At 38.8% G+C, this 17,337-nt stretch overlaps 1 protein-coding gene across 4 annotated transcripts in view; it reads right to left on the bottom strand.

The window, feature by feature from the left end:
- Nucleotides 1-17,337, bottom strand: part of TRIO (trio Rho guanine nucleotide exchange factor) — a 248,797-nt gene that overhangs the window by 85,770 nt on the left and 145,690 nt on the right. For all 4 annotated transcript variants that reach the window (XM_042048799.1, XM_042048802.1, XM_042048801.1 and 1 more), the window contains exons 20-28: nt 13,915-14,030; nt 10,511-10,633; nt 7,556-7,750; nt 7,329-7,444; nt 6,711-6,777; nt 5,826-5,935; nt 4,669-4,738; nt 4,121-4,210; nt 2,165-2,257 (exon numbers count right to left, since the gene is read on the bottom strand). In XM_042048799.1, the coding sequence (XP_041904733.1) occupies nt 2,165-2,257; nt 4,121-4,210; nt 4,669-4,738; nt 5,826-5,935; nt 6,711-6,777; nt 7,329-7,444; nt 7,556-7,750; nt 10,511-10,633; nt 13,915-14,030 (980 nt within the window). The remainder of the gene's footprint in view (nt 1-2,164; nt 2,258-4,120; nt 4,211-4,668; nt 4,739-5,825; nt 5,936-6,710; nt 6,778-7,328; nt 7,445-7,555; nt 7,751-10,510; nt 10,634-13,914; nt 14,031-17,337) is intronic.

Here is a 17,337-nt window from a genome sequence, read left to right on the forward strand (position 1 = left end):
TAATATGACAGACAAGCGAAGAGTACTTCTAACAAACCAAAAATCATTTTTGACATTTAAAATCTTTTTGAACTTCTTACGCTACCAGTGACATGACAGCATACTTTGTTTCTAGCCTGATGAGTTCTTCAAGAAGCAGCCCAAGCTATCAGTTAACCACTTCTAATTTAAACAGGATTATCTGCTTAATAAGAAATCTTCAAAAGTTATGTTAAGAACAAAACTTTTTTTGATAAGCACAGACACAGTTATCAGACGCTGTGCCACATCAAGGCCCAGAAAAATGCAGCTGCCAATTCATGAAGACTGTGGAAAGCAGGGCAGCACAAAGGGACCCCTCTTGCCTCCCATGTCAGTCATTGCTCCACTGCACCAAACACCTGCTCTGTACAACTGCTGATAAAGAGAATTTACATCGTTTTATTCTAAGTATTCCATGAATTACTCTATTCTATAGTGTTTACAGTTAAAAGCAACCTACAGACACAACTTTTCAATACAAACAACCATTAATTAATGGACAGAAGTTTGAGAATTGAACATGCTGAGGTGTTGTAGTAGAATTTAGGGCATACAGTTCTCTGCTCATTCAACATCCCACAGATTTAACATAACAGCACCTGAGCTGATATTCAAATTTCCTCACAGCCTTTAAGCATTTGAACAGTATCAAGATAAAATGTAGGTTACGTAACCAAAAGGGCATATTATGTTCCTTCTGTTATTCAGAAGACCCGCTTAATTCATTCCCTCAGGTTAAATTCCTTTTCCCCTTTTTAAAGGGAAAGCCATGTGACTTCTACTATTATTATCATTACATTATTTTTATTTAACTGCCAATACCACCTTCACGGCAAAACACTACACAATCACACCTAAATTTTGCATGACAACTCCACAGAACAGTGAGAGTAACTAAATTATCTCTGAGAGGCACAGAAGAGGAGCAGCTTCAATACCATTCAGGCAAAGAAGCGAAGCTTTCAGAACTGTAAAATGTTTCATCAATCATTCGTCCATCATTTAGGGTCTTAATCCTACCACGCTTTACATCTCTCTTCTTACAGAAAAAGAAAGGAAAGGCAACCCAGAAACCCAGCAACCACCAGACGCATCCATTTTGCTATGCAGCAAAGACATGTGGCTCTGCAAACACTGGTGAAACCAATCTATCCCACCACTTCCATAATGTAGCAGGCTAAGGCATATTAATATTAAAAATAATAATAATAATTGTTGGAATTAATACCTCTGAATTTCTGAAACAGCACAGCCTAGAGTATTTCTGTAATTATAACTTAAGTTGCAACTCTTTGCAAGTGGAAAACAGATAATAAGTTTCAGTCAAAAAGGACAGATTTGTTACCACCCACCTGACCTGAAATAGCCTCTAATGTTTTTCAGAAATTTCAAAAGCAATCATGCATGGCTGTTCTCAAGTAAAAAGAGGAGACACAGATCAGTTACAGTGCTTTGGTAGGCTGCTATAACAAAACAAGCATTGCCACCTAACAGAGAACCAGCACAGTCCAAGAACACTGCTGCTCACTTGAGAAGACATTTGTCCACTGAGTGAAAGCTCTAACTACAGGGTTCCAAAAGTTGTGCTTATTTTAACAGCTACTATTTACTTGACATTTTCAGGCAACATTACAAATAACAACTCTTTGTGCAACAGCTCTACAAGTACCACCACTATGTGTATATATTTACCGATACACATATATATTCATGTATATTTATATGTCTCATAGATATTTTATATTATAGTTTTATATATAAATAAATATATTAAATTATTTTCTAATTTACAGTACTTAATACCATCAACGTAGCTAACAGCTTGCCAAAATTTGGTGTAGAAACCATTACAAAAATGCATCCATATGGGCATGAATTACTTTTTTACCCTGGAAATGCAAATTATATTTTCTAAGTAAACATTAGTAGACAGGTATCTTTTTTTGATTTACAGAAATCGGGACAAAAAGTTGCTTGTTTATGCCTTCTTTCATTTTCAGTTGAAATTTTGCAGCAGTATTTGAGGCTGCCCAGGATGCTGGAGTCTTGGAGAGCAGAGTAAAACAACCCTCCTGATTTCAGCAAGAACTTTGCCTTCTTAAGAACAGCAGAATCAGATGAAGAACTCTGAATTAATACTGACCTTTAAAAGAAGCTGGTATTTTGTTATCCTTTGGACAGGTTTGATAAGGTAAGAGGAGATAGAGTTGGCCAGTCCATGTCGTTGTTGTATCTCCTACGTGGAAAAAGCAAACACCTGAGGACTGTGAGCACCAACATTCAGATATAAACTGTTTTGAGGGATATGCAATAATATACATTAACTACAAATTCTATTTTAGCAGGAAAAATCCCTAAAAAACAGGATGACCAGATATTCCAGGCACAGTGAATCATTATGCTGTGCATCTGCCTGCTCACTTAATACAAACAGAAGACTATTACCTCCAAGAGTACCTGTGAAATGTTTCAACAAACCTAAATACACAGAGCAACAATTAGGGACACAGAATGTGTGGCAACACCTTTTTTAAAAACATTAAGATTTGTACTTCTTTTGCTACTTCCAAGAGAGGAAAAAGCCTCACATTCCAGTGTTCCAGGGAAGAGGCAGGAGTACCAGGAAAGGCTGAGGCGGAGGTTTCTCAGCATCCCCTGCTATTTCAGTGCCAACAGCCACACATGGCCTCGTCCCCCACCAGAGGGAGCACCGAGGAACAGTTTCTGACTGAAGAAAAGAGGTTACCACGCACTTGACAAGTAAACAGCCACTTACAAATATTAAAAACAGTGACCTCCACGAAGCTAAAGGTGGAAAACAGACTTATGTGATAGCTAGATGGGATGATTACAGATTTCAGGTACTGATTAGGGCTGAACTTCCCTGATAGAGTCTGCCATTTATCATAGCACTGAATGTATTTTAATCAAGCAGTTTCAAACAGCAAGTTAAGGCCCACAGCTATGTGCCCTCCCACCATGATTACAGTATCAGAAATCCAAAAATGGGATAAACATGATATTTTCACATAGACCAGTGGTGTCATCAGTGGAAGCTCTCAAGTTCTCTGTGCACTGAATTAGGTCTCCACACTTTAGGTGGATTAGGGGGTGGAGAGCTCTGTATATAGTGGTAAAACAGACAGATCAAAGGAAGTGGTGGCAAGAATTTATTTCTAATAGTTTTAGCAGAGACCTGTGTTATTTTTTAAAATGGTATTTACTAAATTTTTCTGGGAATGTCATATCTGCCTGATTTTCTGTAACTTACCTGCTCTTCTTCAAACACTGAAAATTTAACAGAGGCTTCACAGAAAGGCTTTGCCTTACAATGTTTAGAAACCCCATTTCCTTAGTGATTAGGCTTTTGAGATTAACCCCAAGAGCTTCGGGGATTTCCTCTACTTCCCTCTACTTGTACAAACAATTCTAAAAAAAACTGTGGTGTCATTACACAGCTAGTGGCTCAGCTGGGGAAAAAAATGGAAAGAGAGCACTCGAATCATCTGTAAATACATGTCCAACCAAAACTCATTCACCATGGCCAAAATTCCTCCCTAAAACCACTAACACATCTACATTTTTGTCCCCTTTTTATGCAGAATATTACATGTGCAGACCAAGGAACCTTGGGACTGAATAAGGAGGTTTAGCCCTTCTAAATAACAGCAGTCAACTGAATTACCACTACATGCAATTCCAGTTTAAAAGTGCTCCAAAATCTAACCAAGATTTCTATCTTTATTACATACAATGCAAACTAAGCACATCAAAATGCTAAGACTTGCAGGATGTGCTTGTGTGAGCTGAAGATTCACGTCTCGGTTGTTGTTGCCAGAACCTGCATCCAGTTCTGAACCTCTCTGATAGGTGACAGCGACTTTTCACATCTGATTTGACAGCACTGTAACACCAACTGAGCAATGGAAGTTAACCATGTGAGATACAGCACTGATTTTCTTAGGCTGACAGCTTAATAAATTGCAGCATTACTAACAGGAAACTTGCATTTTCTTAACAAATTAGGCACTCAGCAGAACTGCAAATCCACGAGTCAAACAGCCAAGGTGTGCTTTTAAGGTGGACATGATGTACTTACATCAAAGTATGCTCCTGCATGTTCTAATATCAGCTGAGTAGAATCTGGCTTATTTTTACAGTAGGTAACATACATCTGGAACTTGTCTGCCTGCAGAACAAAATGCAAATTTACACAGGTTATCAGAGAGCATCATTCCTGTCTCAAAGGTTTTACACCTTTATCAGAGATTTTATCTTCCCTATCAAGAAACTGAGCTGTACAGAATTATATTCCCACTCAAACTGGCAGCATAAGAATATACATCAAGGCAAGTAAGACTGAAAACAACAGCAATGTATATAAAAGTAGGTTATTCAAAGCTAAGACAAACCAAATCTGCACACAGGTTTAGGCAACGTGCGTACACTTCAAGAGCAGCTAAGCACTGGCATGTGACAGGAGTGCCCTAATTGTTGGTTTTTTCTCAGTTAAAGATACACAACTTTTAGTTAAATTTGAAGGAAGAGGTACTTTTACAAATCAAAAAGGGATCTGGGAGCAAGAATTCATCCCTTCATGCCTCCTATCTCCCTTTCTACTTCTAAACATAAGTCTGACTTCATTACCCAAGTAACGAAGCAATGTCCAACATCTTCTGGTAACTGTTCATATTTTTCCAACTCCTTGAGAAATATACTGTGGGTAGAAAAGAAATAAATAGTACAAGGCACATCAAACATGTTCATTACAGCAACTTGTTTGGATTTATTGTCTGTGAACAAAGGCTATTAGAAAACTTTCTGTAATACCAAAAGCATGAGTTAAGGAAATAAAGATAACTGGAATAGATAAAAATGTGTAATAAAAGTACTAATATAAAATATAATTCAATAAAAATTCTGATGTGAAAATCAGAAATTGAACCAGCAGACATGCAGTTAATACATATTAATACATAAGAATACACAAAAATTTAGTAATTGCTGTTGTTCTTCATCAAGAAGGTTTCCTACTGTTTTCAGTTTCAAGAAAAGTTTAGCCTTCATCTCAATTAAAAAAAAAAAACAAACCTTACTTTTTGGATACTCAGGTTCTCAAGTCAACACAGAGCATACAAAGAGCTGTAAAACCAGGGTCTGGAATATGCTAGGTGTATTTTATTACTTCAAAGAATCATAACCCAATACAAATGTGTACACAACCAATGAAGTAACAAAGAAGGAAGATTCAGAGCAAGACTTCTGTACACAGATCTCCCTAGGAACCATTCTATTCAGAAGAAACGGTGTTGACAAGTCTCTTTCATGCTCCATGCTCAAGTAAATGTAATGATGCTGGGGCATCTCCAGAGAAGCTATGAAGAGCCAAGGAAGAGCTGGGAGGTCTACTCTTTCCCATTAACAGCTGCACTAGGATATCAGGAATGAGGGTTCTGAAAGAATGACAAAGCCCTAATGTTTGTGGTATGTTTGTATCCTATTGAGTTCACTGGTTTTCATCTCTTCAGAACAACTGACAAACCTACGACAAAATTTTGATGTATCCAAATAATTTCTTAAATGCTGAAAGATGACCGAGACTGAAAGATACAGTTTCTAATGGTGTACCTACCTGTCTGCAAAAAGCAACAGCTGAAATAATTTAGCAGTGCAAGAGGAAAATCTTTAAATTTTTTTAATGGAAAAGCATTCATTATTGATATACACAATATTTTCATTAGGAAATCCCTCAGGTCATCATTTGGATTTAGTAGTAGTATGGAAATGGAAGATAAGTCACTCACTTATTGTGGAACTCATAAATTTCCTGCATGTTTCCAAAGATAATGTGTTCTTTGTTTACAATACCAGGTGGGATCTCCTCGACTCCACTTGTCATTTCCCATAGATATGTCTGCCCAGAACAAAAAAGATGTGTGAAAACGATGATAAACTCCCAACAGAAGCAGCCAGGTATCTGTAAATACGCATTCCTGGACAGAAACTAGACAAAGATCACACAGCAGCATCATCTCCAATTGTGACAGTGCCCGTTGTGTCAAATACACCTTGTGATTTTGACAGTGAAATACAAGTTCTAAAACTAACAATTTAACATAGTCCCTGAGACTTCATCATTTAAAATGCATAGTGTTCTTGACAACCTCTAATGCTTCAGGATATTCCTTATGAAGGTCATGTCTGCAGTGTAGAAGTTCATGCTTTGAGCAACAGCTACCACTGAACATTACTTGCTTCAGCATAACAATTACTGGGCACTTTTCCATGGAATCTCACTGAATTTCTATTCAAAAAGTCAGCTAGTAGCAGAACATGTGATACAGATAATAAGAGAATTAGCACAAGCTCTTCTCTATTGCTAGCAAAGCAAATAAAGTAAACCCCTCCTTTTTCCCTCCTCTCTGTAAAACAAAAGCCCTGCACACGATTCTGAATTGGGAAAGGAACCAATACTGAAACTCAGTACCGACAAAAGCAAAACATACAGGGTGAATTCTGAAATGGCTGCTATCAGATGTAATTCTAAATTTCTTCCTAACAGAAGTAAAATTACTTAATTTGGCCCTATGACTCCAAACCAATCATGCTCAGCTGCTAAAACCAGAAAGAAACAGAAAGCAACGGATTGAATTCTGCCTTCAAAGATTAGTGAAAAAAAGAAAACTCACATCCATGCATTCCCGGAGGTCTCTTACGTAAGCCTTTTCTGTCTGAATTAGCTCAGCCATAATGAACCTTAGGTGACAACAGAAAGAACAATCAAATCTCAGTCTGTTAGATCACTATGAATGCATAATAACCAGAACACATCTTTCTCCTCTCCTCATCAGCTTTTGCTTTTCCACTGCAGCAAGAAAAATCTGAGAACTGAAATGTGAAGAGAGAGACAACAGATGAAGGAAACCTAAGAGGTAACATCCCTCCATTACTAACCAGGAAAAAAAGAAAGGGGAAGGAGATGGAATTTTTTCTCTAACACTTTTCACTGCTACAGTCATTTAACTTTTGTCTTGCTTCCTCCCCTTACACAGTTATTTCACATTATTTCTAAAAAGGAAAAATGCATGTTAAAAGAAGTCTAACAGTTTTGAAAGTTTAAGATTCTGTCATGCTAGAATTATCTGTGAGAACAAACGCGAATAAATGGCAATAGGAGATACTGAGTACTATCACTCTCTTTTTACCATTTATATGATTTCTAAGCTGCCAGACAAGCCATGACAGTTGTTTCATTATCAGGATTGATTTATGCATTCTCATTGATTAAAAATAAATAAATGTATTACTCTTTCCTGCGGGCAGACTTTCGTTTTTCTTCATTAAGCTCATGAGCAGCATCGCGCAGTTTCACCTCTGACCCAGGGACACTGGCTGGGATTATATCCAGCTGCAAGCTTTTGCTCTTTATTAAAGAAAGGAAGAATTGATTAAGGAAGGAGACAGGAGAAAACGGTAGCTAAATCAAATGCAAGGAAAGCTTGTTTGTCTGTCATCACACTCAAATCTCTCTTACCGATTTATTGGAATCGGAGGAAATACCCAGAGCTTTCTCTAAAGAGGTCCTGTATTTCTCCATGCGCAGGGAAAAGTCTCTGTACCTCTTATCCACTGCTGTGACACATTTTTTAATCTCTGTTGCATGAGCATGCCCTTTTTCACAAAAGCCATCAGCCAGCTGTATCAACAACTTCACCCTCTCTTTGGTTTGCTATGAAAAACAGGAAAATATCAAACAGTTACAAGCTCTATCTGTCATGCAGGGGGTCATTTTGTTAAACTGCTACTAACTGCAATTAGAGAAGGAATTGAAGGAGCTACCTTCCTCCTCTCTCTTCCCGGAACTCCTTTATACAGATACCTTTTACCTAATAAAAACAGCACAAGATTAATGTAGGTTTCCTTGGGCTTTATTATTACACAACTGAAAGCAGACTGTTTATTTTTCTTTGAAAAATGTGCTTCATATCTCACCCAGAGATTAAATTCTGCTAGGCAAGCCTTTCAGCATGGGTACTCTTGCATCAACACAAAGGCATTTTGGTGCCAAAGAGGGTACTTGGTCCACTACCACTGAAGCACTGGTACTGGACCTGGCCCACAGTCTCAAGAATCTACCTCCTTTAGACACCATTGAAATGCTGAGATGGAAGTAAGTCTTACTATATACTTTACTCTTTAATGGATTAAGACTACATTCTTTAAATCTTTTCTATGTTATGCTTTGTTGGCACAGAGTTCTTTGAGAGAAACTAAGAGAAGAAGCAGTTACCACCAAATCTGTTAGTGCTTTTCCCAAATGACAAGCTGCCTAAGACTAAGCACCTTCTTTCATGTAAATCATAAATCATCCACAATGGATGAGTTTATACATCCACCTCTCTCTCTCTCATGAGTGAAGGGTACTGTCAGGGCCCTTGCTAGCAGGGAGTTAAGCAAAATAGTCAATAAAAACTTGACTCTTACATTAATTGACAAAATCAAGTTCGTCCTCTTTTATTAATTCTTTTTCTTCTCTAATGGTCCCTCATCCAAGTATTTCTTTTCAGTATAGAATTACCTCCCAACAGGTAGCAAAATGCCAAGGGAGTGATACAAACAACATCCTTTCAAAAGGGGCACCAACGTCATCTGCAGGCTGACAGAGGAATTAAGGAGGAGCAGGGGTGCTCTGCATACTGGAAGGGATCCAGCAAATCAAAGTCTGGAGCAAAGCTCAGACAGAAGAAAATCCAGGTTTGAAGTGATCTCTGTTCTTTCTGGATTCTCTTTTCTCCCTTCCCACATGTCCCCTGACCAACTCCATCTCCAAATCTCTTCTGGGGTAATCCTTCAGACAAATGAACACTTGCTTACTTTCCTGGGCTCTGTTATTTCTCTATGAAGGTTGGAGAGCCAGAGGGAGAAACAGATGACAGCTTGAACAGGTGGCAAAACAAAACAGAGAGACAGACATGGCTACAAACTCAGGTACTTCAGTCACGCACTGGTTGCCTGTCTTTCACATGTGAAAACTGCTAAGCCTCATGAGTGACATCTGCATCTCTGTAAAGGCCTCCAGAGATGCAGAATTACATTGTGCTGCCTGACTCAAAAAGGTTTACAGCAGAATCACAGAATACTTTAATTTAATGAGTTACCTAACAAATAAAGCTTTGTTTTTTTCTACTATCTTCCAATTAATAATAAGCTAAATAATAATACAGCTAGTTGTATTTTATATCCTAAATGAACATTCAGCAACCCACAATCATGAAGATATGAAAGTGGAAATCAAAGGCCCTGCAAGGTTTGTACATATTAAAAACATTTTTAAGCTACCTCACTACGATTTTGTCATGAGAAAGCAGAAGCACATAGGGCTCATGGAGCTCCAGTAACAATGATTATCTGCTGGTTATCTTCTGGTTTATTCTATTCTCAGCAGAAATACAGAGAGAAAGCCATTACAAGTAAGCAGATCGTGATGGACACATCAAGATTTTTCATTTTTTGATGGGCAGGGGGAATTCAGTTATTTTATTTTGTTTCTTATGTAATTCAACTTGTATTCAACTTGTTTATCAACAACCTACAAAGGAATAGAATGCACCCTCAGCAAGTCTGTTGATGTATGAAACTGGGGGGATTGGCTGTGCTGCCACTCAGCGGGACTGTGATAGGCTGGAGAGTTGGGCAGAGAAATCATTCTAATGAAGTTCCACAAGGGCAAGTGCAGGGTCCTGCAACTTGGGGGGGGATAACCCCAAGTACCAGCGCAGGTTGGGGGCTGATCTACTAGGTAATAGCTCTGTGGAGAAGGTCCTGGGGGTCTTGGTGGATGAGCATGAGCCAGCAGTGCCCCTGCAGCCAGGAAGGTATCCTGGGGTACACCAGGAAGAGTGGCCAGCAGGTCAAGGGAGGTGATCCCTGACCCTCTGCTTGACCCTAATGAGGCCACATCTGGAGTACTGTGTTCAATTCTGGTCTCCACAGTTCAGGACAGACAAGGAGCTAATGGAGAGGGTCCAGCAAAGGAACACAAAGATGACTTGGGGTCTGGAGCACCAGTCTGATGAGGAGAGTCTGAGGGAGCTGGGCCATTTTAGTCCAGAGAAGAGAAGACTGAAAGGGGATCTCACCAAAATATAAAACATCTCAAAGGTGGCTGTTAGGAGGATGGTGCCAGACTCTTCAGTGAAGCCCAGTGACAGGACAAGGACTAATGGCCATGAACTAAACACAAGAAATTCCATCTTAACATGAGGAAGAACTTCTTTGCACTGAGGGTGGCAGAGCCCTGAACAGGCTGCCCTGGGAGGTCGTGGAGTCTCCCTCTGCAGAGACATTCAAAACCCACCTGGACACAGCCTTGTGTAACCTGCTCTTGGGCACCCTTCCTTGGCAGGGGGATTGGACTAACTGATCTCCAGAGGTTCCTTCCAACTCTAGGTATTCTGTAATTTTGTGATAATTTTTTTATTTATTTTACCTTTGCTGTGATCTGAAATTCTTCATGTTCTTTTAACAACTCTTGAGTGTGCTGGATACTGGAACCAGTGGAAGTATGTGTGGATAAATAAAACTCTCCATTGTCATGAATCCATTCCAGAGCCTAAATAAAGCAATAATGAAGGAAAGTAAGAGAAAAGGCAATATATTTTTGCCAACAGAAACCATCTGTAATCAGTATTTCACACACACCGCTTGACCACAGGTGAATTTTAGTCTATGTCACTTGTGGCAACCATCTAATACCTCTACAATATCAAATAGTTCATAACTCCTAAATAATTCACTTAGTCTATGAAGCAATGCTTAAAGAATTAAAAATTACATATGAATCTGAACACTTCAGGGAAGTCCACTACTGCAGGACTACAGCAGTCCACCACTGAAAGGTTCTAACTAACTGTGTTCACAAGTTTGGTAGCATACTCCCCAGCTGATGAAAAAGAAAAATATCACTTTTTCAGTGCCACATGGGACAGCTAAACTCAGAAATACACATTTTCCAACTTGTAAAAGTGTCCATAAGACCGTGAAGTGTGTAGGCTAAACTTTCCAAGCATGCAAGATTTAACTATCACTTCACTCTTTTGCTGACATGTACTCCAGCCTCACAAAGTGTGGTCTGTGCTCCTAAAAATTAAACCTGCAGCAGACAAGGAATGGTGACATGTCTCAGTTAAACCAATTCACATATGTGTAAGTAGAAAAAAACCCAAGAACCAAGAACTGCCAACTAAAATTGTTTCCCTTCCACATCCTGACACTTTATTTGCTCACTGTTATGAAAAAAGGTGATCCATGTAATTATCTATGCTTTACCCACATTACCTGTTGCCCTTTTAAGCATAACTCAGTGGTCATGAGGAATCTCTGGCTCCCGGAAAAAGCAAGAGTCGTCTCCCAACTGCTGCATAACAGTAAAAATCAAACTGGCAGCTGTTCTGCAGCTCTAAATACAGGCTTCCTACAGCAGCATGCAGCGGGACGGCAGCTTAGAAACTTCTCGTTTCTGACAAAGCCAATAGTAGATGTTCAAAGAGCTTTCTACAGCTTGCTTAGAACCACCTTATTACTAAATGCATGTGTATCTTCTGTATCTTCAGTAAATACACAGAGCACTAGACAAAAATTTAATATCCCAGGAGAAAAAGTAGTAGACTGCTAGTGGGTCTTCACTCTTCCCTTTAAAGGATAAACTGAAATTATGAAAGTTATCTATCCACATTACCAAGAACAGGCACAGGTTTATCTTGGTGGACAGTAGATATGTATGTTTCAAACACATGACCTTACACTGAATCAGAAAAGGCACTGTCTGTATTATAATTCCACCAATGATTCATCAAAGGTGTGACGAAACAAGGTTGATTCCCTTACTTCCATTTCAAACTCTTTTCCATCTTGGTGCACAACCTGAAATGAGTAGAAAGCCTTCAAAATTGAACACTGAATGTGAATGCCAGGATGCCATTTTCTTAGACACACACTAGTACAGGTGCAAGCCTGTTGAGATGGGCCTATACTTTTAAGAAGTCGCTGATGGAAACAAACCAACTCTTGGACTTCTGTCAAAAAAGCAACATTTTAACCAGCCACCTCTATGACACCCCTTGTCATTCTAATGTCCATCTTTGCAAGTGAAGACTGATGTAGACAGGCAGCATAGCTACTGCTGATATTACTAACATTTAATATTTCTTGCTTTTAAGATTTTAACCTCTGCCTTTTTTTAGTGGGTTTATTACACAATGCTGGAATGAATGATAAACAAAAAACTTCCCCTTCCCGAATCATAGAATGGTTTGGGTTGGAAGAGACCTTAAAGATCATGTAGTTCCAATCCCCCTGGCACGAGAATGAAATGTTGTCCCTTTCATACCTTGCTGGCAGCTCTCTACAGGCACAGTATAACAGAAAGTTGAACTTGATGTTAATTCCTACAGTTTAGATCAGCTTTCATTTCATGTGAGGTATCACTGCAAGAACTGGAGAAATCAGTTTAGGGATCAGGTAATCCCTTAACTCTGAAAGGACTTGAGAATCTACCATTGTCCTTGCAAACTACTACAGTATCTTCTCCATCACAAGGGCATCAAGTTCTGAAAGCACAGAGAACAGGTTCTTCCGAATTCCAAAAAGACATTTAAATGAAGAGAGCAACATTTCCATTTTTTTGGCTAATCAGTGTGGAGTCCCATATATGGTTTGGTTTGCTTTGCTTTTCAATTCCTGAACTGGTGACTGCTGAAAAATGGGATTTACAATGAAAATGCTGACAGATCTTTATCTCCAGGGTTTGACTGTTAGTTAGTAATCTCCATACAAAAAGAAGTAGATAATGTGGTTGTCAGAGGTTTACATTAAGGTTATTCAAAAGTGGGGTGGGGAGGGGGGCGGAGGTGGGACAGGGAAGGGATGGTGGTGTTGTTTTAAAGAGGTATCAGTCTTCAAATTCACTCCAAGGTTCATCTAGCACTAATTTCTTTGTGAAAGCAAGAAAGGCAGACTTGAGAATTCTTTTAAGAAAGCAAACCAGACCAATAGCATTTAAACTTTTGTCTAACTTAGCTGCCAGAAAGAACTAAAAAATTTGGGGTTTGAGTCCTTTAAAGTAGATCTGACTATATTTTACACTATGGGTGTTGTGTCCTTTTCTGCAGAACACAGATAGCTTCCTTTCTTTGTCTTATAACCAGTTAAAAAAAAAAAAAAAAGGAGTAAAAAACTATCACAGATCAATCTATTTACCACTTCTGCCTTGAACCCCCTACTTATTTTTAAGGCATTTGTTTTGATTAGTGAAGGAGATTTTTTGTGCGTGTGTGTGGTAGTTACTTAATAGTTCTTTCCAGACTGATAAACTCAACAAAATACCAAGAGGTGGATCTATCACAAAGGAAACCATGAAACCAAACACACAAAGAATTGAAAAACCAAAGTAATTCAGTTATTATTGTTTAATGAGTTATCCAACTTGTCAGATTTCTAGAACTGCCAATCAACTTAATTAGATATTTTTCCTCCAACATCTGAGAAAAATGCTGCTGCCTGTAATTTCCCCAGACAAATTAGGTGTGCGTGTAAAAGTTAACAAGCATAACAATTTGTCAAACACAAGCTTGCAGAAATTAGATTTGCTAGTACCAGATGAAGCTGGCAGAAGCAAAACATCACCTTTAAGTTACAACAGTTACAGACTCACTGCCTCACCAAATTTAGCTGTTCTGTATTAAAGGGAAGGCAAATAATTCAACTTTCTACTTTTATCCTTCTGATCTTTCAGCCGTTTGAAATATTGAAGTCCATGACAAATCTGTTACTGTGAGAAGACAGCATATGTCACCCTTGATCACACCAAAGAGGATTTTCATATGAAACCCTCACCTGTTTGGCACTTCTTTCAAACACCACATACTGTTGGCATTGATCAAGACGTCTTTTACGCATGGTCCAATAATGCAGCACACGGTTCTCCCTCTGGAACAGTTCATTCAAGATATCTGAAGAAATGAAAACAGAGCTTATGACAACCAAAATCAAAATATCACATGAAAATCAGGGGAATAAAGTACTTTACTTCGTAGAATTTACTATACACTTACTCCTTCTGTTAGTCTTTGCTTGGCTTTTTCCTGATAGTCATCAAAAACAGAGCGTTCCTTTCTCATTACTTACAGAAATGCTGGTTAAAGAAACTAGAGATGCAATTAAAACTTACTGCTGACACCTTTTTTTCTCTCAAATATTTTTCACAAGGGGACTGCCACTTCTTATAGCAGGATTGAAAATGTAGGCTGATAAAGTTGGCTCTTGATGGGGTTTCCTCAGAAAGAACAAGCATGCGCAAGTAATCATAACATGCTTAAACTCTCACATTAATTGAAGTAAAAAAAAGTGGTTTTAATGTATCAGTCTCCTATAAAGTATTTTAACCATTTAATACACATGAACAAATGTACAACCTCAGGTCACCACAAGATCAAATGCAGCATAAGCAGACATTATATGTACAGAAACCCAAGTAATAAAAATAGGCAATTACTAAGTATGTAATTCTCTATTAAAAAAAACCCAACAGTGTATAATTGAGTAAGCTGACTTGTTAAATATGAATGTTCACTGAACCTTGAGAGAACTTCCAGGTAATCAAATAATTAACTCCACAGTTAGTTATTCCTGAGTATCAGAAAATTCACATCCAAATCCCACATGTCCAACATTTTAAATTCTTCCTAACAAAGACCTTGTGCTTACACTATGCAGAAGACCTTATCAGAACTCTGCTTCTTTAATACTTATGGTTTTTCCATCAAACAAAGAAATTCTAGTTTCCTGGGAAGCTTACTTTACCCACTGCTGCTTCCAGAGCAGCAGCCCTACTTGACTTTGTAGCTACTGCAAACCAAGAGGGGAGGCTGAGCAGAGGGGAATGGGGACACCCAGTATCTCCACCAGGTGATTCTGTGGGAATTGCATAGAGCCAAAACAGAGGTCCAGCAGAAGCAGAAGACACCACAAAAAAGGCTCATTCTTCACATCAACACTTTACTTGCTTTTCTACTTATACCCAGGGCTGGCTATTTTCCATAATCCATAATTACAAGTGGAGGCTTTCAGGTCTAGGTGTCTTAAGGTCTCTGCATTCTGCTCTCCCACTGTGCAGGTCTACCATGCTTTACATCCCAAAAGCTAACAGCTCCAAGAAACAGTTTGACAGAGAAGCTCAAATAACAGGAAGCCTAAGGGAAATGCATCTTTGTCTACCTCATCAGAGATCTGGGACCAAACACAGCCACTTGTGACAGCCTCCCTGAGGATTATGAAACCTGTCTGCATCGCTGCCAACATCCTCCTGCTTAGAAGCACCATATTCTCACTTGCCACAGGCTGCTGAGATCACCCAGAACTTGCTTTTCGTTGGAATGTGGTCACTGTGGCCAAGGTTTTATTTTCTGCTGGTCAGGCTCCCCTCAAATATGCCTCAGCTGATCTGTCCCTTAGCCAAGCTATGAGCTGATCTGCTATGAGCCTCCCCTGCTTTCTCAGTTTTATTTCTGCCTTATGTCACCTCCAGAACACTTGCTCAGAATATATGCCAGATTTCAGGAGGTAGGGAGGTGAAGTGGGTGGGACACAATTACCATTATACAATGCAACACACCCAACTGGACACACCATATACAAAGAGACATCTTGATAGTGATGCAAGCAAAGTAGTTCTGACAAAGAGCAAGCGAGGTGAATTTAGCTAATTGGAACAGCATTTGTTCTGTCAGGACATGATACAGATGGCAAGGCAGTGAGAGATATTTGGCTGGGCACTGTTAGTGTTAGTGCCATCAATTTCTTGGACTGACAAAGAGGAGAAAAAATATTCTATAAACTACTCTAAGGGAGTTATAGAACATCAATATTTAATACTAGGTTTGGAAAAGCATCTCTATATCTCAAGCCACCTGAACTACAGTCCCTGTTGTTGTCATTTACTTTGATTCCAACATTTGTTAGGATTGTTCCCTAAACTTTCAGCTTATTCTCCAGGCTCAAAGAGCTCTTAGCTGTCTCTATGTGTCCTGGTCCCTTCTATCAGCCTATCTGAAAATAAAAGCACCATTAGACAAGTTCCTGAACTGTGCTCAGTCTCAGCCTGTACTGCAGAGACTGGTAGCAGAGATGCACACAGACTTAGCACCTGAAACAAAGATGAAGATGCGCTCATTTCTGAGCTTACAGGAATTGTCACCAACTCAACCCACCTGTCATATCACAGTTTCAGGCCACAACTCCTTCCTAAATGAGACAGTATGTGGGTACTCTTAACTGCAAATCAAAGAAATTATCATATGCTGGTATGCAGGGATTTAAGGACACCTCTCAGAGTTCAGTACCACTGTAATTCCTGTTCCCCATGAAGCATGTGCTTAACTAAACTTTGCCTAGATTAAGACATCACTTTTCTAGATAACTTAATCTGCATCTGGGAGTAAGGATCAAGTATGCCACTGAACGAGGTTTTTGAAAAATGTTCAGCAGTTCTGCAGAAACTCTAGGACTACTCAAGTTTTTAAAGCGTTAATTTATAAACTATATACTGATTGCTGTCTGACACTTTCAAGCATACATCTGAGTATGAGTGTGTAATGCTCTATTAGAACATATGTAACCTCTCTTTCACCAAAATAAACACCCAATTTTTTTCTCTATTTACAAAAGAGGTGAAAGGAGATTTTTTTTTTTTTTTTTGACATGCAGATTTGAACAGGAAGAACAGAGTGAACTTTTACATCATTTGGTCAGCTACCACCATACCACTGAGACCTAACAGGAAGGAGTCCCCACTAGTTCTATCTTAACTCATGTTTCATTCTCAGAAGCATATATTGCATGGCTTATGGGGGGAAAAGTATTAGAGCAATAGCTAATTTTTTTCTACTTGGGGATTTTTGCTGGTTTTTTGTTGCTTTTTAAACATGTATCACTCATCTAGAATTTTAAATGTACACAGAACATGCATAACATTATGGTTCAACATGTAATTACTATTCTTAAGGACATTAGTAGAGATCTTTTTATTCTTTCCTCATATGAGCACATTTACCTTTCTCAGAAAGGTAAAGGTTCCTATACAGATTTCAAAACTGAATTTTAAAAAGTACTCAGTAAGTGTGGTAGCTACAACTTCCTGCTTGCTTCTGCTCTGTTTTCTTTGTCTTTTCCTGAGAGAAGAGCTAAAGGGCAAATGTCAGGTTCAGTTATTGATACTGCTGGCATTGATACTGCTGGTGTTGAGATTTTGTTTTTTACAGT

Source organism: Corvus kubaryi, unplaced genomic scaffold (genome assembly GCF_017639235.1).
Source record: "Corvus kubaryi isolate FWS band 111438036 unplaced genomic scaffold, C.kubaryi_AGA036_p1.0 68, whole genome shotgun sequence".
Classification (NCBI taxonomy): Eukaryota; Metazoa; Chordata; class Aves; order Passeriformes; family Corvidae; genus Corvus; species Corvus kubaryi.